The sequence below is a fragment of the Mirounga leonina genome, unplaced genomic scaffold (genome assembly GCF_011800145.1).
Source record: "Mirounga leonina isolate KUSES-001 unplaced genomic scaffold, KU_Mleo_1.0 Mir_92, whole genome shotgun sequence".
Classification (NCBI taxonomy): domain Eukaryota; kingdom Metazoa; phylum Chordata; class Mammalia; order Carnivora; family Phocidae; genus Mirounga; species Mirounga leonina.
Window position 1 is genome coordinate 18197957 of NW_023270852.1, and position 21802 is coordinate 18219758.

Here is a 21802-nt window from a genome sequence, read left to right on the forward strand (position 1 = left end):
CAGTAATAGGAGGAAAAGCTTTCTACTAGGTATACTGAAATTTTAAAATGGTGGCCTATCAATAACCCAGAGTGACTAGAAGGCTGTGGACTCTGCCAAAGATATCAAAGGATCCATCCTGTAGAGAAGATTTTGACAAAGCACAGTTTGGAGTTTTGATTGGACAAAGATAAAAGCATTCATGTTTACACCCCTATGAGTTAAAATTATTCAATTAACTGGCTGAACTTACCATTATCTCCACTTCACAAATTGGGGTATCAAAGCTCTGAAATGAAGAAATGTGCTCAGGATCACATAGCACGTGGGAGGCTCAGTTTGGCTTCTAACCCAGGACTGACCACAGATCCCACGCCTTTTATAGTACACCTGGATTTTTTAATATAGGGCTCAAAGCCATATTCCCAGGTATCTGCAAATCCATTTCAAACATTTTTCAATACTGAGTTTTCACCTTAAGGGTGATCTTAAAATACATAGTCTAGATCATCTGAATGATCATCTTATGAGTGAATGCTGCTTCTTGATTACCAGCATTTGCATTTATAATTTTAGTATTAAGTTCTTTAATTTTCATACACTAATGACTAATGAGAAAAGACAGAGGTGACAGCATATAAATAATGTGGTCATACCAATTAAAAGCCAAATGGCTTGCTAAACCAAGGTTTCACGGTAGTTCAAACACAGAAATGTGGTGGGAAAGAACAATGGGGCACAGAACAGACAGGCTCCATAGGAGTAAGGGCCATATTCACATTTCAAGAAGCAATTTAGTTTCAGCAAAATATATACTGTTGTTTATGTAAATTATATTGCTTCTGAAGATTTACATTTAATTTGTTAATCTGTTTTGGTTTTGTAATTGTAGAAGAGTTCTAAGTATATATTTATATCTCATAGTGTTTGTTTATAGACATTTTGGTAACATAATAAAGATAATTTAATTTAACACCAAAACCCTGTAAAAATGTTTAAAGTATCTTTATATTACACATACTTGAGAAGCTCTGTGTTATGTTATTCTGCTTAAGCAGCCATTAAAAGCCATGTCTTAGAAGACTATTTTCTAACACAGGGAAATATTTTAAATATATTAAAGCATACAAAAGGTGATACACTCTTATTCTTTATAAAAAGCACATATAGAAAAAAAAGAGACTGGCAAACACACTAAAATGTTAACATTGTTTATGCCACGGGAGCTGTATTACAGATGCTCCTTATTCATATTGTTGCTTTTTTTAATCTTCTGTTTCCAATAACTTTATTATAAGGGTGACATTTAAGTATTACAAAAAATTAAATTTTTACTAGCTTATCCCATGGAAGTTCCCAAAACCTGTTGCTTAAAAAAAAAAAAAAAAAATTGCGTTTTCAATCCAGTTCTAGCCCAAGCTCTTTTTTCTCCAAAGAAAACGTAACCAATCCTAAAGTAGTATTTATTCAAAACTTAAAAACATATAAAGTACTAGCCAACCAATAACTTACTGTGCTTTAGATACCAGGGCTACAAAGGTGAACAAAGACTGCGGTGTACTCTAGAAGCTAAACCAACAGTCACTGTACTACGGCATAATAACGCAAGAGCCAGGAGAAGGGGGTTCTGGAACTCATTCTGATGCGGAGGGCAGGATCAAAGGCAGCCACAAGGTGACACATGAAATGAGTCCTAAGGATGTATCAGGAAATCAGTGTAGAAATGTGAAACTGCAGATTACCCAGCAAGTGAAATACAAACATGGGTCATGTGAAACAACTCACTGACCACGCTAGACCAACCTCTTTGGGAGCCGGCAGCACTGGTCCTTGGCATGTGTACGGCCGGCCATGAGAATTCAAGCATGTTCCCCAGCAAGACTATAAACTCGAAGGGCGCCTGGGTGGCTCAGTTGGTTAAGCGACTGCCTTCGGCTCAGGTCATGATCCTGGAGTCCCAAGATCGAGTCCCGCATTGGGCTTCCTGCTCGGCAGGGAGTCTGCTTCTCCCTCTGACCCTCCCCCCTCTCATGCTCTCTCTCTCATTCTCTCTCAAATAAATAAATAAAATCTTTAAAAAAAAAGACTATAAACTTGAAGGGGAATACCATGTACTTCGTAGACTCTTATTATTTGTTAATAAGAGTGTCTTCAGAAAGACTCAACGCACTATAGCCTCTGCTGATACCCAAAAAAAGTATATATACACCTAGCCTATATCCATTTTATCCTCTAGAAAACTCGTACCAAAAGATCAAAGCAACAGACTCATTCCTATAATCCTCACAAGGAAATCAGCCTACTATATATAAAACTTAGCACGTTCCCTTGCTTTTGCAAGCCAGCAGAGCTCCAACCAGAACATTCTTCCAAGGCAGGCCAAGGAAAGACACAGTGATAGCCTGTCCAAGAACATCTTCCAAGTGAGCGGCAATGATACTGCATGATACTTAAATGCCATGGCTCATCAGCTGGGGTGAAATTCTCAGAAATTCTACGTATACAGCAGAAGAGGTCTGTACAGTCTATCATAGTGAACTGGAAGTAACATATATGTCTAGCCAAAGGACACGTGTACATAAGGTATGGTACGTTCACTTATGTGCTATTTTTAAGACTTATGTACATGTTCAGGGTCTGCTTTAAAATACTCCAGCAAAGGAAGAGTAAAAGGGTTAAAACAAATGTGATAAAATCTTGATAGTATTTGAAACTGTGGGAATTGGTGTTCATTAGACCATTTTCTCTACTTCTGTGTATGACTGAAGTTTTTCATAATTAAAAACTGGAAGAAATACTAAGCAGAAGTGAAAATATTCACAGTGGTGAATTGTGAAAAAAAAAAAAAGTAGAGTATAAAGTGATAGTTCACAGTGCTTATAACGATGTAAAATTATATGTATGACCAACCCAACAGCAATAAGAGCCCTTTAATGCCCATGTGGGTTTCTAGATAACACTTTTACTCAAAGAAAAGGATTCTTTGAGCAAATGGCTAATCCTAGGTCTGGAAATGTACAAGACAAACCTGAAATATCTTGCCATACCAGATAACAAAGAAGCTATCAAATACTAGTAAGGTCATGTTGAAAGGACTCAGAAGACTATAAAGATATTCTAGCCACTGGCTAAAGGTATTACAACATGAGCATCGATAAGAAAACAACTAGGGGCGCCTGGCTGGCTCAGTTGGTGAAGCGTGCAACTCTTGATCTTGGGGTTGTGAATTTGGGCCCCATGTTGGGTGTAGACATTATTTAAAAATAAAATCTTCAATACCACCTCACACCAGTCAGAATGGCTAAAATTAACAAGTCAGGAAACGACAGATGTTGGCGGGGATGCGGAGAAAGGGGAACCCTCCTACACTGTTGGTGGGAATGCAAGCTGGTGCAGCCACTCTGGAAAACTGTATGGAGGTTCCTCAAAAAGTTGAAAATAGAGCTACCCTATGATCCAGCAATTGCACTACTGGGTATTTACCCCAAAGATACAAAAGTAGGGATCCGAAGGGGTACGTGCACCCCGATGTTTATAGCAGCAATGTCCACAATAGCCAAACTGTGGAAAGAGCCAAGATGTCCATCGACAGATGACTGGATAAAGAAGATGTGGTATATATATACAATGGAATATTATGCAGCCATCAAAAGGAATGAGATCTTGCCATTTGCAACGACGTGGATGGAACTGGAGGGTATTATGTTGAGTGAAATAAGTCAAACAGAGAAAGACATGTATCATATGATCTCACTGATATGAGGAATTCTTAATCGCAGGAATCAAACTGAGGGTTGTTGGAGTGGGGGGTGGGGTGGGAGGGATGGGGTGACTGGGTGATAGACACTAGGGAGGAGGGTATGTGCTCTGGTAAGCGCTGTGAATTGTGCAAGACTGTGGAATCTCAGATCTGTACCTCTGAAACAAATAATGCAGTATGTGTTAAGAAAAAAAAGAAGAAGAAGAAGGTAGCGGGAGGGGAAGAATGAAGCGGGGGAAATCGGAGGGGTAGATGAACCATGAGAGACGATGGACTCTGAAAAACAAACTGAGGGTTCTAGAGGGGAGGGGGGTGGGAGGATGGGTTAGCCTGGTGGTGGGTATTGAGGAGGGCACATTCTGCATGGAGCACTGGGTGTTATGCACAAACAATGAATCATGGAACACTTCATCTAGAACTAATGATGTAATGTATGGGGATTAACAGAAGAATAAAAAAAAATAAAAATCTTTAAAAAAATAAAAAAAAGAACAACTAGAAAAGATTCAAACACATCAAATGTATTTAAATATGTAATCTCATAATGACACTAAAAAATGCCCTAATTAATTACTTTGCAGGATCCTAAGGGACCCACCCCCTATTTTCACAATTAGCAGACAAGCAGCAAGAAGCAAGTATGAAGCTGGGGGAGCAGGTTAGGAGGCTGTTGAGAATAAATGACAAGCACTTTGCCTTCCTTGTAGCTGGTACCGGACAAGTGGCTCCAACTGCATCAAGCTCTGAGTGAGATGCTTATCCTGTCATGCAAAGTGCTCATCGTCTAGCAAAGGGAGACAGATGCAAGCCTGACGTGCGAATGTCAAACTAGAGGTGGAAAAACACGATGGAAACAAGCCAAGAAGAGGGCTCCCTTTGAAGGGGCCTAGAGGGTAGAGAGACATCTGGGCTTAAAGTTACCACTTACTGGGAAGTTTCTGGAACATTTCTGAACATGGGCTTCAGAATCTCACACACTGATCTTCACATCCCCTAGCACACACAGGTTTCCCAGGGACTGGCCAAAGTTACAGCTTCAGACAAACCCTCATACGGTTTTATCCCCTTTCTCTGAGATCAGGAGACCCTTGAGATGTCCCTTTCAGGAAGAACTTAACTTCCTAGAACTTGATGTCATATCTAGCTTGGGAATTCCACTTATATTTTGATACTATAAAATTCAGGTCTGGCCCAAATTTGAAAAGGATGTGAAACACTCATGCTCATGTTCAGAGTTCCTATGAGAGGGTTAACAATTATAAATCGACATCAGCCCCTCCTGCCACATCCCCTAATATTAAATACCTACTTTGGGCTAGACACTGCACTGAGATTTTTTTTTCACTCGTTATCCTAGTGAATTCTTCAACTCTGTGAAGAAATATTACACCAGTTTTATAGACAAGAAAATAGGTCCAGAGAATCAAGTCATTTGCTCAGCGACCCAAATGCCCTTGAAATACTAAGACAGAGATCTTCTGAAGACAAACAATGTCAACATGCCAGTGCCATTTCACACTGAAGGAAGGGCTGAGAGGCAGAGACTCACTGAGTTAGAGCGATGCTCTCTATTAATAAATGTTCTATCATCTAAGGCCTTTCATGGACTATCCCCCACAGCTCTCCACTTACTTTTCAAACCTCTTTTTGATTTCTACTATAGACTCCAATGTGGATGGAATTTCACTGCCCCATGTCTCCCATCCCATGTGCACTGCCCCTGTCCCACTTCCATTGCTATGTTCCTTCCCCGGCCCCAATTCATATCCCCGCCTCCTACTCCAGGAAGCCCTTCCATCTTTTTCCATGCCCACAGCTCTTGCCTTCATGAACATGCTACCTAGACCATATATCTCTATGTAAAGGCATTGATCTATTTTATTTATTTTTTTAACGATTTTATTTATCTATTTGACAGAGAGAGAGACAGCGAGAGATGGAACACAAGCAGGAGGAGTGGGAGAGGGAGAAGCAGGCTTCCCGCTGAGCAGGGAGCCCAACGCGGGGCTCTATCCCAGGACCCCGGGATCATGACCTGAGCCGAAGGCAGACGCTTAACCGACTGAGCCACCCAGGCGCCCTGATCTGTTTTACATGTATACTTCTGGTCTCCCTGGCCTGCTAGTTCCTTGAAGCCAAGGTTGAATACGGATTTATTCCTTTGGGAAGACAAAGGACACAAAACATATTCTCTAAATGCCTGTCAACATTACTTGGACGCAGGCAATAGCCTGCTCAGGAACTTTTATTTCTCAGCATTTCCTATAAGCTTGAGGTTACCATACTCCACTATTCCCTTCTAGCTAGAGAAAGGCCAGTGAGAAATAGAAAGCAACATCAAAGTTGTTTCATTAAGCAAAGCAGCAGGCATGCATTCCTGCTTTGCACAATCTTACTGCCTCTGGTCCTCAGATATCCCTGAGAGAGCATTCCATACTCATTCAAGGCTATGGAGATTCTATCCTGTCTTTTTCTCTTGGGTCAGAAGTATTAGCTGGGCCACGTACCAACCCTTAGCAAATGAGGAGTTGTGTTCTTGGTAAATTGTGGTAAAATGCACACATAACATTTATCTTAACCATTTGTAAGTGTACATTTCACTGGCATTAAGTATTCACATTTTTTAAAAAAGATTTTTTATTTATTTGACAGAGAGAGACACAGCGAGAGAGGGAACACAAGCAGGGGAGGTGGGGGAGGGAGAAGCAGGCTTCCCGTCGAGCAGGGAGCCCGACGCGGGGCTTTATCCCAGGACCCTGGGATCATGACCCGAGCTGAAGGCAGACGCTTAATGACTGAGCCACCAGACACCCCAAGTATTCACATTATTGTGCTCTCATCACCACCATCCATCCCCAGAACTCTTTCCGCCTTGCAAAAGTGAAACTCTGCACTCATTAAACAAGAGCTTCCCATTCTCCTCTCCCTGCAACCAGCATTCTACCTTCCGTCTCTATGAATCTGACTCCTCTAGGTGCTTCACCTAAGTGGAATCACATAGCTTTTGTCCCTTCATGAATGGTTTCTTTTACTTAGCATAATGTCACTAAGATTCATCATGTTGTAGCATGTCCACATATCAGAACTTCCTTCCTTTTTAGAGCTGAATAATAGTCCATTGGATACATTTCTGTAAAATGCATTTATTCACCTATCTGTTGACAGACATGTGGTTGATTCCAAATGAGGAATTTTGATCCAATGCTAGTGATAAGAAGCTCAGCGACTGGCCCTGGGTTAGAGCAGTCCCTTTGATGTTATAAACACTATCAAGGAATCAATCCAGTGATTAGGACCACAGAACAGAAAGCAGCTAAAGGAATGCCCACCTGGTTATCTGTCCCAGGAATTTGGACCAGATATAAGGTTTATTTAAATACTCCAATAGAGCCCTGTGTAATAATAATAATAAAGCCCTGGCTTCTTAGGATGGTTTAGAAACAAATCTTAAATTCGCTTGTTCCTGAAGACCTCCTTCTCCCTTGTTCTTTTTTTTTTTTCCCTCTTTGGGTTATTAAGATCTAATTGACACATAACACTGTGTTAAGTTTAAGGTGTATAACAATAGCTTGATACACTTATATACTGTAACAGGATTACCACCACAGCATTAGCGAACACCTCTATCACATCACATAATTACCTTTTCTCTTTTCTGATGGGAACATTTAAGATCTACTTAGTAATTTTTGAGTATACAGTATGGTGCACCTTAACTGCAATTACAACGCTGTGCATTAGATCTTCAGAACTTAATTCATGTTTTAATTGGAAGTTTGTACCCTTCGACTAACATCTCCTCACTTCCCCCATGCTCCAACTTCCAGGAACCACCATTCTACTATTTCTATGAGTTCAACTTGTTTATTTACTATTTATTTAAAGTTTTATTTATTTAAGTAATCTCTACAGTCAGTGTGGGGCTCAGACCCATGACCCCAAGATCAAGAATCACATGCTCCTCCAACTGAGCCTGCCAGGCACTCCTACGAGCTCAGCTTTTTTAGATTCCACATATAAGTGGGATCATATAGTATTTCTCTTTCTCTGACTTGTTTCACTTAGCATAAGGCCTTCAAGGTCCATCCATGTTGTTTCAAATGGCAGGATTTCCTTCCTTCTCATGGATGAAGAATGTTCAGAAAACACCAAGCACAGTATACATACATACATACACACACACACACAGTGACACACCCTTTCTTCATCCATTTATCCACTGAAGGAGGTTTAGGTTGTTTCCATATCTTGGCTATTGTGAATAATGCTGCAATGAACATGGAGTGCAGATGTCTCTTCAACATCCTGTTTTCATTTCCTTTGGATATATACCCAGAAGTGGCATTGCTGGATCATATGATAGTTCTATTTTTAATTTTCTGAGGAAGTTCCCTACTGTTTTCTTTTTAATTACAGCCATTCTAACAGGTGTAAGGTGATATCTCATTGTGGTTTTGATTTGCATTTCCCTGATGATTAATGATGTTGAGCACCCTTTCACATACCTGTTGGCCATTTATATCTCTTTCTTGTTCTTACCAACCCACATGTTCTTTTTTTTTTTTTTTAAGATTTTATTTATTTATTTGTTAGAGAGAGAGGCAGGCAGAGGGAGAAGCAGGCTCCCCGCTGAGCAAGGAGCCCAATGAGGGACTCGATCCCAGGACCCTGGGATCATGACCTGAGCCGAAGGCAGATGCTTAACCGACTGAGCCACCCAGGCATCCCCCACACGTTCTTTTCAGAGCCCACTATCTTCATCATCCTGGAGATGGTCCAACAACACCAAACTCTTTTTAGTGCCCCTGCATATACTCTGCAGTTCCTTGCCCCAGGCCTCCACGGTCAGTAGTCTCACTAGCTGGAAGACTTTCTTCTCTTGGCTTACTTCTAGTTACGGTGACCTCTTCAGCAAGACTTTTTTTCTTCTTCTTCTTCTTTGTAGTCCCAGAACCTGAGTGCTTGGCATATAATGGCTGCTTGATAAATTATTAAAGTAACATATTTGTTACATTTACATTCTATGTTGAAAACACAAGTTTAAAGAAAAATTTAAGACCAAGGGGATTATAATTTTTATTTATACTTTAATATTGTTCAAATTTTCTAATGATGAGCTGACTTTTCAAATTTACCTCTAAAAAACAAAACAAAACAAGATTAACCTGATCGGGAATAAAGTGGAGAAATCAGTCTACCAGGTTTTAAGACTTATCATATAGCTGTAGTTATCAAGACTATGTGGTAGTTAGTGGCAGTAGGACAGAAACAAAGAACAACGGAGAACAGAAAATCGAGCCAGGCAAATATGCCTGACCGATTTATGACAAAGGTTCAAAAGCAGTTCAATAAAGGAAGCATGGCCTTGCCAACAAATGGTGCTGGAGCAATTGGGCATCCAATGACAAAAATCAACAACAACAACAAAATCTCAACCCAAGTTTCACATCTTATACAAAAATGAACTCAAAACAGATGATGGACTTAAAACTAAAAAATGTTTAGGGAAAAGAGGGAGAAAATCTCTGCAACCTATAGCTTAGCAAAGAGTTCTTAGACTTGACCAAAAAATGTACAGCTCATAAAAGGAAAAAATTGTTAAACTGGACCTCATCCAAAATAAAAACTTTTGCTCTGTAAAAGACCCTGCTAAATGAATGAAAAGACAAGATACAGACTGGGAGAAAATATTTGCAAGCCACATTATTTGACAAGGACTAGTATCTTGGGCATATAAAGAACTCTCAAAACTCAACAGTAAAAAAACAAACAATCCAGGGGTGCCTGGCTGGCTCAGTCAGAGGACCATGCAACTCTTGACCTCGGAGTTGTGAGTTCAAGCCCCACATGGGGTGTAGAGGTTACTTAAATAAAAACTTAAAAAAAAAAACCCTTAATAAAAAAAAACCCAAACAATTCATAAAGAAAATGGACAAAAGACTTACAGAGACATTTGACCAAAGAAGACATACAGATGGCAAATAATCATGAGAAAAGATGTTTAACATCATTAACCATAGGGAAATGGAAATTAAAACCAATAAGTAAGGGGCGCCTGGGTGGCTCAGTTGGTTAAGCATCAGACTCTTGATTTCAGCTCAGGTCATGATCTCGGGGTCGTGGGATCAAGCCCTGCATCGGGCTCCCTGCTCAGTGGGGAGTCTGCTTGCTTCCCTCTCCCCCTGCCCCTCTTCCTATCTCTCTCTCAAATAAATAAATAAATCCTAAAAAAAATAAAAATTAAAAATAAAACCAATAAGTGAACAGTTTAACAAATGAATTATGGTACATGTATACCATGGAATACTACTCAGCGATAAAAAAGAATGAACTAGTGATACATACAACAAGTTGGATGAATCTCCAGAGAATTATGCTGAATGAAAAAAGCCAATCCCAAAAAGTTAGAAACTGTATGAACCCATTTATTTAACACTTCTGAAATAACAAAATATAAAAATGGAGGAGAGATTAGTGGTTGTCATGGGTTAAGGATAGAGTGAGAATGGGATGGTAGTGGGTGTAACTATAAAAGGGCAAAATGAAGGATCATGTGGTGATAGAAATGTCCTGTATCTTGACTCCACCATTATCAATATCCTGATGGTGATATTGCACTCTAGTTTTGCAGAGAGTTACCATTAGGAGAAAGTGGGTGAAGAGTACACATACCTCTCTTCACTAGTTTTACAAATAGGTGTGCATCTATGATTGCCTCAGAGTAGAAGTTTAATAATAATTTTTTTTTTGAAATTAGGCTTTGGGGCGCCTGGGTGGCTCAGATGGTTAAGCATCTGCCTTTGGCTCAGGTCATGATCCTGGGGTCCTGGGATCGAGCCCCACACTGGGCTCCCTGCTAGGCAGGAAGCCTGCTTCTCCCTGTCCTGCTCCCCCTGCTTGTGTTCCCTCTCTCACTGTGTCTCTCTCTGTCAAATAAATAAAATCTTTAAAAAAAAAAAAAAGAGTCACGGGAGTGGAGATGGAGAAGCATAGAGAAAAAGATATTAAAATGATAGCACTAGTGGGTCTGGTAAAAGAGGCGATGTGGGGTAGTGGATGACAAGGAGTCAAGGTTGATTCCCAAGTTTCACACTTGAGCAAATGGGTAGTCAGTGGCACCATTTACTGAGCAGAGGAATACATGAGCGTTTTGGGTGTGGTGAGTGTGTGATGTCTGGGAGACATTTGAGTAGAGATGTCCAGTTAAGAACTCTGGGATGGAAATTTAACCTGATAATAACCAGCATGCAATGATAATTGAAGCCAGGAGAATGGATGAGATGTCTGAGGAGAAGAAAAGAGCCTAGACCATAACCCCTGTGATGATAAATGAACTTCCAACTTTAAGGACTGGGTAAAGAGGGTCATTTTAGCAAAAGAGACTTAGGGTGGCCAAGAAAGGGAGAAAAGTCAGGCATTTATCATATTAACTAAGCAGTGAAGAAATTAAAATGAGTAGTGAAAAAACAGACCTCTGAATTTAATGACCTGGGTGTCACTTGTGCCTTTCAGAGAACAGCTTTAGCGAAATGACAAAGTAGGTTTCAGACTGGAGCCAAATGACAAGAAGGCAGGAGAAATGGAGACAGTATCAACAACCATGAATAAGAAAAGGAGAAAGCATAGTGAGAAGGAAGGGCTGTGATACTGAGGGAGGATTTTGTTAAAGGGAAGTATGTTTACATGTTAATGGAAAGGGATAGCAGAGGGGAAGACACAGAGATTCATGATTGAAAGGGTAATAATGATCTGAATAGACAGGATGAGATATGATCCAAAGCACAGGTAGCAGGACTGCTCAGTTAGAAGGGGCACCTCATCAGGGCACCTGGGCATCAGCTCAGGTCATCATCTCCATTATCTCAGCACTGCCTTCCCCAAAAAAAGGGGCACCTCACCTACTCTAAGTAGAGGGAAAAAGTAAAGGAACCATGCAGATATAGGTAAATTTGGAAATATGGTTGTAGTATGTGCACACTGCTATTCTCAGTTTCAATGTTCTTTGTGGAAAAGGCAAAGTCATCTGCTAAGACTGATGGGATGGCTTAATTTTTATTCCCAGCATCTAATCCAGTGTCTGAGACACAAATACTTAATAAGTAAGTTTACTTAATAAAATAAAAATAAACAGTTTCCTCACTTCAGTTGTTCATTAGAACCAATACACAATTTTCTCCAAATTAGCCACTAGAGGACAGTGTTGCTACCAGTCTTTTCCCCTAAATCTATTAACCCAGTGAAATTAATAGAAAATTAGAGCAGTGTAGGTCATAAAATGTTTTTCCTTGAGAAAATGTGGCTTCAGCCTTATATATGTGTGTGTGTGTGTGTGTGTGTGTGCATGCACACACACACTCATATACAGGCATACTACAGCATGATGGGAGGGCTGTTCCTTCTGCCAGCCTCCCACTACAAAGGTATCATGATGGCCCAGAGGCAATCAATACTCACCATTTTCCAGAGGCCACTTTTTGTAATTCCCCCAATATGCACAGCAATACTGAATAGATCTCTACATTTTCCTATGATTAATAAATTAGAAAAGACTGTTGAAAAATAAATCCCTAAATCTAATCCCTGGTAACATTTGCCATAGCTTCTTTCAAGTTGTTTTTCCTCCTATTTATTACCCCCTCCTCAAATTAGAGAGAAGTTTTTAAAATTAATTATAAGTAGTTGCAATCTATTTCATTACCTTCTTTTCTCTTTATCTCAGATGCTTGATACACCACACACCTATGATATATATCAGAATAAGCAGCTATTTTGGGGGGTGTGTTTAGCAACGGAGCTGGGAATTACTTGTCTCCTAGATTGTTTCTAACGAACAGAGGGAACTGGCAAAGTTCTAACTTAAAACAAGGTGCAAAAATTCTCAACATGCAAAAAGAAAATAAGATGTAAAGGCAGACTCTAACCCCATGAGTTTGGGGTTAGACAGATCAGCTCAGTTTTAACTAAGGGAACTGAGCTCCCACAGTAGAGGAGACTTCTAGTCATACCACTGGAACACATCACCCCCAAGCCTAAGAAAAGCTGTTACTAGCTTGATCAGAGGTCTATGGGTGGGAGCTCTAAAGATGATGGGAAAGAGGCTGAGGTCATCATATGACTATAAGGTGTCCAGTACTTCAGATGGGTGAAAAAGGTGCTTGACTGCAAAGCCCCCTAATTTGTTTTTTTGTTTTTGTTTGGCGGGGGGGGGGGGGGGGGTAAGCTAAGGTTGCTTGAGAACAAAAATACCAAAGAAATGGGTCATAAAAAGAGTCTAGGTGATAGACTTGAAGTAGTCATCAGTCGAATACAGACAAGGTATCAAATTGTTTGCAAACTGTATCAAAAACAAAGTTTCAAGGTTCTTTAGGGTAGTGTTCTAACTTGAAAATTTTCACTGGATACTCTATTCCACCAGCTGGTAATGTTACGACACTTTTACTAATAGTTTCAGAAATTCTTTGGGGCCAAAGATTTTTTCTTTTGTTTTTATATTTATAAAAACATAAATAGCAAATTACTCATCCTTAACCTAATATAAAAATTCACCTTTCCTAATGAGCTGATACAACTCTGAAAAGGGGAAAAGTCTCTTTCTTAGTAATTATACTGCTTTGGCTACCTGGACATCCCTGAAAAATGAGCTTTAGAACCGAGATGAACACTTCATTGCCTCATCCCTACTGTATTTTAAATCTATGTCCACTTTCAAAAGTCATTGTTAAATACTTAAGAGTCTTCTCAGCAAGTGATTTAAATTAAGAGCCTGCTTTCATCTACATACATACACACACACTCGCACGCCCCAACAACACTTCCTTTGAAAAACAGAATGTCACTTCCTCAATCCAGAGGCCAGAAGTCCTTCAGTTCTGATCAGGGGAGCCAAGACAGGAAACTCTGGTAAGCTTCTGCCTCTCCCCCCATGGACAGCCACTGGTGCAGCTGACAGAGGGCAGGGTCTATTCAGAGCTCCCTTGATGCACTGCAGCTGGAAGGCAACAGCTCACTTTCATGCCGTGGGAATGATCCCAGAGAGTCCAGCACCAAGGGTCAGTGTAACAAGGGCATTTCATAGGCAAGTGAAGAGACCTTGACACCTTTTACCGACCTTCCATTTCCAAACGCCCCCAAAGAGCCCAGGGCTGATTGTAATTAGCACGATCTTGTACTTTGACCCCATCAGGCAAGGCACGGGACGGAGGGGGGTGGGGGGAGTGTTAGCCAGACCTCCTCACCAGTCAGCACCAGACTGTATACCGCCTTCCCCTCGATGTTGCCAGTTTCTCACCCAGAAGGGAGAGGCTGTCCCAGCAATTTCGGTAAACACCGTCGGTGAGCACCACCTGGCAACTGAGAACCTTGATTTCTCCCGACCCCAGCTACCTAGGACCGCACAAAACCTGGGCCAGTTATACCAGACCAAACTGCAGTGTCACCATCGTGGGGTGGGGTGGGGGGATGTATGTGAGAGACATACAGAATAAAGGGAAAGAAGGGGGACAAACAAATGAGTCACTTAATACAAGAGCTGCACATGCCGCTGACGCTGCCCGTGATGCAGAGGCTGTGGACTGGAAGGAAGCAGGCGGTCACCCGGGAGGGGCGGGCAGAGAAAGGCAAGGGGGAAAGGGTGTGAGGCGCCTCGCCCTTTGTGGGGACGGGGCTGCGCCGCCCCGCAGACTGCGCCCCCCTTTCCCGCCCACTCCCCCAGCCCCGCAGGCTGAAGCCGCCCGGGGTTACTATGGTCCCCCAAGCCCCGGGAATCAACTCTCTCGGTCTCCAAAAACAATCAATACAAACTTCAATACCGTATTTAGTTTACACGGAGGCTGGCTGGGGAGGCGCCGCCGCCGCGCCCGCCCAGCGGAGAGGGAGCCGCAGCCTCAACCTGCCCGCCCGCCCGCTCCGCCCGCTCCGCCCCTCCGCGGCGCACCTGTGACAGGTGTGCAGGTGCCCCACACAGCCCCGAGCCGCGGGGCGCACCGGCCGCTCCTCGCCCCCCCGGGATCCCAGGGCCCGCCCTCCCCTTCGGCGCCGCCCCTCCCGGAGCCCCCAGCCCCTGGGCAGGCCGCGGGGCGCCCCCCCCGCGCCGTCCGCCGCCGCACCCGCTCGCCGCCCGCACTCACATAGCGCCTCAACTTCTTCTCGGGGGGCGATTTCCGCAGCCAGCCGGTGCACACCACGTCGCCGCCGCCGCTCATGCTGCCGGCCGCCTGGAGCCCGCCGCGGGGTCGGGCAGACAAGGGCGCGGGCGCGGGCCGCTGGGTCAGCCGGCCGGCGGTGCGCAGCTCGCGGGGGAGGGGAGGGGCCGGGGCGGCCAGCGGCCGCGGGGCGACGACGAGGCGGCGCGGCGCGGGCTCGGCCGCTTCGCGCGCTCCCGCTCCCCCTGCGCGCGCCCGCGCCCGCGCCCGCGCGCACTCCCAGCCGGGCCGCGGTGGGGGCGCCACAGCAGGAAAAAGGGCGGCGCGCGCTCGCCACGCCCACAGCCCGCCGCGCCCCCCGGCGGGCCGCCTTCAAAGACGCAGGCCGCCTCGCTCCTTGGGAGCCGGGAGGCCCGAGGTTTGCTCGGTCGCCGAAGCCTGCCACCAGCCGCGACCCCCTGGTCTTGCTCCCCTCCGCCCCAAGCCTCAGCAGCAAGCGGGAGGCGGCCGCGCCCCTGGTGGGGGCGGGGTGAAGGGAAGGGGCTGCGCGCCCTCGATCGCGAATCGATTTTTCAGAGGGTCGTCAGGCAGGGACCCAAGGGCTGCTCGCGTTTCTTATCCATTCCGAGTTTCAGGTTTCAGTGGGTCAGGTTCTGGCAGAAATTAGTGATCCGCTGCCCAGCAAGAGTTTCATTAACTCTCGCACCCCCTTGGCGGGAGAAGCAAAGAGACTATTACGTGCTGGGCGCTTTTACATTCCTTGTTTACATGACTGTCTTCACAAATCTACAAATTGGGCGAGCCGTATTATTCCCATTTTGCAGATAGCCTAAAGTCCCAAAGCTTGTGCAATAGAGAGGCAAGTTTCTAATGCTGGGGCTGGGGGTGTGGTGAGGGTGGTCTTGCTCATCTGCTATTTAAAGTGGGGTAATTGCTTTAGTGTCTACCGATCAACTTGGGGGCCTCTTATTACCAGCAAATAAAGTCCAGCTGGCTTCTGATTGCCTCTGGGAAAAACAGTTCAGGAGAAGAAAATTTGTGTGATTTGCAGGATGGAAGTGAAAGTGAGTCAATCTATTTCATAGTGAATTAGAAAGCAAGGTGGTGTAGAACAAGAAATTGGGGTCAAAATTCCCCAGAGTCCAAATCACTGACATGGGTTATAAAATCTCTCTGGGGCTCATATGAAAATTGGAATCTGATGATACTTCTCTCACTGCATTGTGGTGAGGTTTAACTGAAATAAAGTATGTGTAAGCACACACTTGATAACCTCAGTACTTCAGGGGGATGATAGAGGGGGGAAAAAACACCCACCTTTGGTCGGGGCTCTTGTCAACTCACAAAGTACCTTTAGGAGCAGCATTAAAAGGTAGGTCCTCCCCCAACTTCTCTGAGAAGTGGATAATAACCCATTTCATCATAGGGTGCTGTGCTGTGGGGCAGATGAGTGGGAGAAACAGCATCTCACACTTCCCATACAACTTAAGACCAAGGCTATTTTTGCTCATTTTCCTGTCTCTGTGCAGCAAAGCTAGTTGTTTCAAGATGTTGGACATTGTTCTGGTTTTATAGATCTTGCCTGGGTTGGAGAAAGTTCACTCTCTTCAATCAGTTTGTAAATGCTAATCCTTTACTATATGCTTAGCTTTTCTAAGCATCCTGAGAGGTAGAGATCAGCTCCCCTGCACCCATCATTTCATTGACTTTCTTCACTATCCAGTGAGCTGCTGGATTGAATGTAAAGCTGGAACCATCAGGCTATGGCTGGGACCAGAGCTCCCTTAGCCTTACAATTTAGAAATCTTTAAGCCACACTGAAGGGCCACCACTAGAATTACAGCCATTTTAACCTCTTACTTTAAGTATCTTGAAACCCTCTGAGACAAATATCCAAATAGTCAAGTCTGCCAAATCAATCAGGAGGCGGTGACTCCCAACCAAAATAAAGCAATCTGGCTTCATTCACATCTGAGTCATGGTGCCAAGTCTCAGTGATTGCAGTCTGCATGGTTTGCAGCTGAGGTGTATGATGCAAGTCAGGCATACATATGCCTTATCTTTCCCTAGAAGAGTAGTCTTCTAATACATACCCTTTGATAGTTGTATGGGCTGCATTCTGCCAGAAGCTCTTGAGGGTCTTACCTTGTTTTGCAAAAGACCTCTGCTCCCCGTTATTTACAATTCCATGTGGAAATAGAAAAGTGTGATATTCTGAGCCAATGGCAGGAGGGGCCTCAAAAGACAACAGTTACAGAGTAACAGGTCTTCCCAGCAATCCAAAAGTGGTCCCTTCCCATGAAATTTCCCCTTAAGCTGACATGGGGTAAAGTGAAGAAGCAATTAACATCTCCTAAAAGTAAAAATCCTCCTCGAATTTCTTTTGGTGGGCAGAACCAAGTAGTAATGTGGGTCTTTTGTAAAAGTGAAGGGGTGTAAGGCAAACTTTTGGGTAATGGGGAAAACTTGTATCAGTTTCAGGAAGTCTTCTCTGAACACACCGTTTCTTTCCCAAAAGTTAGAAAAAAGGGTCTCTTCTTGGTGCTCTCTGGCCCCCCACCCCACCTTTACCATTACTTAGCTGCCAGCACCCAGCTCAGGCTGCACACATAGGAGGCAGGACTGCTGCTGAGGTTCTTGGCTCCTGTGGCTCAGTCTGAGCCTGAGGTGTGTGCCAGGCCTGGGAACAGCCCTCGGACAGAACGTTCCTGTCTGGGCCTTCACTAAGTCCTCTCCACTCCCCGCCGTCTTTTTTTTTTTTTTTTTTTAATGCTCTCTGGTTTTCGCTGGTGAGAAGTGGAAAATGAATTAGGAGTGATTTATTTGCATGAGGATAGGCGCCATCTATTGGAACCAGTAGGGATGACAGCCCCCCAACCCCAGCCCCCAAACCTGTGAGGACATGCATCACTAGTCTATAATTTAGACAATTTTGATTAAAGACCACGGGTATTTCCTGGGGGGAATTAACGACTGGCTGCAAAGAGCGCTTTGGGTCATTAATTCTATCTTCTCATTAAATCCTCAGGAAATGACCATCTTATGGCGAGAGCTCCTCTGGAGGAAGCATTGCAGAAATGAGAACCGCACACCTGGGAAGAACACACGGGCACAAGGTTTTGCTCTCCCTCCTCCCCCTCACCCCCAAGCCTGGGTTCTAAAGGGTGCACTCTGGCTTTGAGTGTCGTCAGCAACAGCCTGCATCCGTGCCTGTCTGGGAGTTGAGGGTTTGTGGCCAGTGGCAGGTGCATAGCTGATGGAACGGTCCCAGGAACGGGTTGGAAGGAGAGTTGTCCTCAACTGCACACCAGGCTAGCGTGATTAATACCACCCACTCCAGGCTTGACGTCAGTGATTGGACCGGGGGTGGGGGATGGATGTTTGTGTCCTAGCCATGCTGCCTTTTCTCCCCTTCAATTTAGTTCACAGGTTAATTTCAGAGCTGAGTACTGCTTGCCAAGGTCAGTGTGGCCAGCTGAGCCACCTCAGCTAGTGACTTTCAGGACACTGGACTCTCATGAATGTTGAGGTGTGTGCCTTTTTAACCCCGGGATGCTTTGAGCCCATTTGGTTCCATCAAATTACTGTGACCTACTCAAATCCATTTCTGGCATATGAAGGGGACTGGGATCTGAAAGTGGGCTTGGGGTGTGGCTGAAGACCTAATTGGGTTTCCTCCCTGTCTGCAGCTGCTAAAAAACTGAAGTTGTTTGACATTACACCCAGTGGAAGATATTTTGGAAATAAACTTTCTTATAGGGAAATGTTTGAGCAAGTCCAGTTTCCCAATTTCTCCTTCGTAAGAAACTAGAACCTGTGCTGCTTTGGGGCAGTTAGACTTCTGGGACATTTCTGCTGACACTGGTGAGGGTGGTACATCATCGCGTTCACAGATCATGCTGCACAGTTACCATATTCTCCCAAGGACAAAGACTTGTCAAGTGCCTAAGAAAGTGCCCTCGTACTCCAAACCACACTTTCCATGATGGCCCCTTACTTCCTTCAGAGAGAACTCCTCCCTTGCATTAGATCTTGAACATATGTCAAGACCCCTTTCCTTAAAACTCACCAGCCCCACTCCTCAGCATAGTTGTTCATGTTTTTCTGAATTCACACTGCACCTGTATAGGTTATCACAGTGTACTGCAAATACTTGGGCAGGGTGTGTCTTCCTTATTCTTATATCCCTGAAGCTTCCCTGCATGGTATCAGGCACACGATCAATGCTCACGGAATGTTCTGAGAATGAAAAACAAAAAACAAAAAACCCTTAAAGGATGGCACGTGGGAGCGGTGGACTCCTGGAGCATCCAGGAGTCTCTGATCCATCCACACCAGAAAACAGTATCTGTGAAGATACTTATAAGTAGCTGGAGTGTTTAAATCTGCAGGGACTGGCCTCGTGGGAAGGGCTGAGCAGGTGGAGGTAATCCTTTGCAGTTTCACTTTTAGGGGTGGTTGAAATCCTTGGGTAATTTCTAAAACATCCGCTCCTTAGACCTTTTGATTTCTATCTCTTGACTCCAGAGAGGTAACTGTTAACCCTTGGCTTCCAAACCCCAACACTGTTGTGTAGACTCCCCAGATACTCTCCTCTCTGGGACTAAGAAGTAAATCATTTGTAGTTTATCTGATAGCTGGCCTCATTCTGACAGTCCTACAGGGATGCTGTCACTTAGCCCCTTGTACCCATATGTGAGAAATCATGTCCCCTGAGTCAAAGTGGGTTTCTCCCAACAGGTGACCAGAAATGCCATTTTCTTCTGCACCGAATGCATGCATAGTGGCTTTGCAGATTTGCTAGTTTCTGTTTTGTTGGGGATCCAAAGGCCACAGGAGACCATCTCATTTAACTAATTGTACCAGAGTTACCCAAAATGGTTGTCTGACCCACACAGCCAGGGATGTGCTGGTAAATGTTTAAAAACTGGCTCTCTGGTGGTGGTGGTGGTGGTGGCAGTGGCCTTGATTTGTAGTATGTGACAATTTTTGTCACACCAAATATTATACCTCCTCACCTCCCTGACCAATTTTAAGCTATCAACTTTATGTGTACGAACAGTTAAGAGATGCTAAGTAATACATCATTATTTAGTACTTCCAACATATACATAGACAAAAATGCCAAGAGCAAACAGTGAAATGTAGTGAAATAATTAGTAACTAGTGAATTTTGATTACTTATTCCGTTTTTATTATAACATTTAATTGTAAATTTATGAGTTAATTTTTTTATTAACCTATCATTTATTGGCCATAAGTCATCCCTTTTTTTCCCCCATAAGTCACCCTTTTAAAGTGTGCAACTCAGTGGTTTTCAGTATACTCACCGAGTTGTGCAACCATCATTGCTGTCTGATTTCAGACCATTTTTATTACCCCAAAAAGAAACTCTATATCCATTAGCAGTCACTCCTCGTTCCCCTAATCCCAAACCCCTGGCAGCCACTGATCTACTTTGTCTCTATGGATTTGCAACTCTGGATCTTCCATGTAATTGGAATCATATAATACGTGGCCTCTTGTGTCTGACTTCTTTCACTTTCTATGTTTTCAAGGTTCCTCTGTGTTGTAGCATCCATTGGTTCTTCCCTTTTTTCGCTGAATAATATCCCTTTGACTGGAGATACCACATTTTATTCATTCTTCAGTTGGTGAATATTTCAGTTGTTTCCACTTTTTGGCTACTATGCATAATGTTGCTGTGAACATTCATCCCTGTACGAGTTTTTGTGTGGATGTATGTTTTCACTACTCTTGAGTATATACCTAGGAGTCAAACTGCTGGATCATAGGGTGAGTCTGTGTTTAACTTTTTTTTTTTTTTAAGTAATCTCTACACCCAATGTGGGGCTCAAACCCATGACCCTGAGATCAAGTCACATATTCTACCAATTGAGCCAGCCAGGCGCCTGCGTTTAACTTTTTAAGGAACTGTTGAACTGTTTCCCACAGCGGGTTACACCATTTTACACTACCAGCAATGTATGAAAGTTCCAATCTGTCTCCATCTTCTCCGATACTTGTTACTTTCCATTTTAAATTATTTAATTTTAATAATGCTTTTTTTTTTTAAACAATCAGCTTGCAAAATTTTTCACCACAATCTGTTCTCATCGGCTGCTATGAGCCAGTCTTAGCATACAACTGCATACAGCCTATCTCAGAAAGTCCCACCATCCTTCTCTGTAGTAATAAGTTCCACTTCTTTTTTGCTGACAAGAGCATACTCAATAGATTTCTATTTCCTTCTTCCATCCTTCCTATAGAAAACCGAAACCTTAGAAGGTCTCAGATTTTTTTCTGTTTTGGAATCAAGAAGATTTTTGATTCTGGAGTATCACAAAGTTTTCAACTCCCACCAAGCAACTCTGGGAAGAACAGAGTGTTTCCCTCCTACATTTGTGTTGAAAAACAAAAATAAAAAACAAAATGTATCTTCCTTACACCAAGATGTATCTTCTGGATGAGCTCTCAAGCAGTTGCTTCAACAGGGCAAACAGCTGTGGTCTGTTTCAACATAATTTGATGTAATCAGGGTTAATTTTGATGATGCAGTAACTCTGAAGACTGTTTTTTAACTGGATTACTGTTGGGTCAACAATCATGTGGTATTACACTTAGTGGCTGAAACAAAAGCCAGAATTAAAACAGCTTCCCCCCAGCCCCTTCTAAATGACAGTCCCAATGGGATTAGGAGTTATGAGGCACATTTAACACAATTAACTAAAAAAGGAAAGTAGTTGCAGTCAAATTACATGCAAGCTTCTCCAAGGTCCAGAGTGTTGACTGAGGAAAGAGCCGGAAGCTTTTTTGTTGCTGTTTTCTTTTCCTAGAGTGATTAGAAATATGTTGGCAGTAATCACTATAACTTAACTTTATTTTTTTTTAAAGATTTTATTTATTTATTTGACAGAGAGAG

At 43.3% G+C, this 21802-nt stretch overlaps 2 protein-coding genes across 3 annotated transcripts in view; both read right to left on the reverse strand.

The window, feature by feature from the left end:
• The window catches only part of GAB2 (GRB2 associated binding protein 2), a 187363-nt gene extending 172298 nt beyond the window's left edge, over positions 1 to 15065 (reverse strand). Inside the window, 1 exon segment of the mRNA XM_034995047.1 lies at positions 14866 to 15065. Coding sequence (XP_034850938.1) covers positions 14866 to 14940 — 75 coding nt within the window. The 5' untranslated portion in view covers positions 14941 to 15065.
• Positions 15066 to 21218: 6153 nt separating this feature from the next.
• Positions 21219 to 21802, reverse strand: part of NARS2 (asparaginyl-tRNA synthetase 2, mitochondrial) — a 138724-nt gene continuing 138140 nt past the window's right edge. The window contains exons 14-15 of one of the 2 annotated variants that reach the window (XM_034995552.1): positions 21639 to 21712; positions 21219 to 21390 (exon numbers count right to left, since the gene is read on the reverse strand). In XM_034995552.1, coding sequence (XP_034851443.1) covers positions 21368 to 21390; positions 21639 to 21712 — 97 coding nt within the window. In that variant the 3' untranslated portion in view covers positions 21219 to 21367. Of the gene's footprint in view, positions 21713 to 21802 lie in introns of both variants that reach the window. The other variant, XM_034995551.1, reaches the window with a different exon arrangement.